This window comes from Sinocyclocheilus anshuiensis, unplaced genomic scaffold, assembly GCF_001515605.1.
Source record: "Sinocyclocheilus anshuiensis isolate Anshui unplaced genomic scaffold, SAMN03320099.WGS_v1.1 scaffold214, whole genome shotgun sequence".
Classification (NCBI taxonomy): Eukaryota; Metazoa; Chordata; class Actinopteri; order Cypriniformes; family Cyprinidae; genus Sinocyclocheilus; species Sinocyclocheilus anshuiensis.
This window is the reverse complement of record NW_015544136.1, coordinates 35,940-37,952: the sequence shown is the minus strand read 5'-3', so window position 1 is coordinate 37,952 and position 2,013 is coordinate 35,940. Positions and strand designations below refer to the sequence as shown.

The following is a 2,013-nucleotide window of genomic DNA, read 5'->3' as shown; positions in this document are numbered from 1 at the left end:
CTCTTTGGATTTGAGACTTTAGTCTTTGCAACTTTACAGATCTTCTTTATGCACCAAGAGCTTGTAACACTCCAACGAAAAAGGAAAAATTTAAATCGCATCATATGACCCCTTTAATATTGTGTCTACATATGACTAAGCATTTGTCCTCTGGGTGTGGGCTACGGGCAGTCACTAGGTGGCACAAGGTTACAGGGATTTGTCATTTTAAAATTCAATGTAATGGCCTTCGATGTGTTCCCAAAATTTTAGGAATATTGCTGTTTACACTGTTGACGTTTACTAAAGTAATATATGCCTATGCCAAATGTATTTCTTTCCACGTAAACACAGTAACTACTCAGCGTCTGGCGGGCACGTGGTCGGCTGCGCGCCTAAGTATCCTCGAGAGTGCGCAAGCTTGACAGCATAATGCGCGCTCTCGTGTTCCCCCGGATGCGTGTTTACTCGGTCTCCTCTCTCCACCCTTGAAATGAGAGAGGTACGGACTGGAAGGGACATCGTTTTACAAGAAAACCTCCACGAACGGACATCCAAGATCAAGACAGGTCGACAGACGAGGGCGAAGCGCGAAGAGTCAAGGTGTAGCGCGTGGATACATTGATTTGACACCAAGGTCAATTATCTTTTTATAAAAAAATAAAAACTTCAGACACGGAGAAATCACGAACCTCTGAGGATGGAGCAGGCATACGGGGCTGGCAAGGCTGGTGGTACCTTCGATCCAATTACGTTCTTTCAGCAACCGCAGGCTATTCTTCGCATAGTGTCATGGGTGAGAGTGATTCTACTAATTGCATAATTTAAGCGCGAGCCCGAGCGTCATGTGATGACGCGGTAACGGCTAGTAAAGCTTTGTCGCGCTAATCTGCGCGTTCTCAATTTATTGCTTTGGTTTTTATTTATTGTCTTGTTAGACATGTACATGAAAATATGTATGCAGTGTGCATCACATTTGTATTGTAAATATGAGACTAGAGATGATATAGACTGATTTTCTTAAAATTTAGTATATAGACTAGTATAATATTTTTAGAATTTTATGAATACTTGATTTTGTTTGGTCAATCTTGATATTCAGCTCACAAATATTGCTGTATAATGACTGTTGTCCATGGCAACACTGTATAACTATAACAGACCACTTACCTTATGTTACCTAAATAGCTATACATGTTCTGTAGCTCATGTAAGATATTAATTCCAATGTAATATATTTATAACAGCTCAGACACCATTAATGGATATGGAGAATAAAGCATGTAGAGGTTTGGAAAGCAACAGCCAGGCTGTGATAGTAGCTTAAAGGGGTCATATGACGTTGCTAAAAAGAACATTATGTTGTGTATTTGGTGTAATGCAATGTGTTTATGCGGTTTAAGGTAAAAAAAACACATTATTTTCCACATAATGTATATTATTGTTGCTCCTCTATGCCCCGCCTTTCTGAAGCTCATCGGTCTGAAAAGCGAGGTGTACGCTGATTGGCTAGCTATCCAATGCGTTGTGATTGGCTGAATATCGTCCTCTTTTGGTAGGCCAAACAAAGTAGTTTCGCTTTCACAACGAAACACACAGTGTCTTCATGACATGGCGGCAGCGGCAACAATACTACAGCGAGAATAAAAGTTACGCCTTCTTTCTTTGCGTGAACATTTGGGCGGCGTTATGCAAATCTTCCCACATCGTGACGTACACATGGGGTGTGTTAGAATGATCCGTTTTAGGTAGGTGTAGTTGACTCTTAACTAGGGCTGGACGATATGGCCAAAATTGATATCACGATATATTTCTTAATTTCGGTCGATATGATATAATTCCGAAATCTTTTGTACCATTATAAATGCCTTTATCATAACTTTTGATCAATTTTAAGCATCCTAGCTAAATAAAAGCATTAATTTCTATAATTTCTTTCCCAAAAAAATTATAAATATTATACTGAATGGAATAGTGTATAATGTTACAAAAGCTTTTTATTTCAGATAAATGCTGATCTTTGGATCTTTCTGT

General features: G+C 39.1%; 1 protein-coding gene across 3 annotated transcripts in view; it reads left to right on the top strand.

Moving 5' to 3' along the window:
- Nucleotides 1-335: 335 nt before the first annotated feature.
- Nucleotides 336-2,013, top strand: part of LOC107694963 (synaptogyrin-1-like) — a 16,671-nt gene continuing 14,993 nt past the window's right edge. The window contains exon 1 of one of the 3 annotated variants that reach the window (XM_016494690.1): nt 336-775. In XM_016494690.1, coding sequence (XP_016350176.1) covers nt 680-775 — 96 coding nt within the window. In that variant the 5' untranslated portion in view covers nt 336-679. The remainder of the gene's footprint in view (nt 776-2,013) is intronic. The other 2 variants (XM_016494689.1, XM_016494691.1) reach the window with 2 other exon arrangements.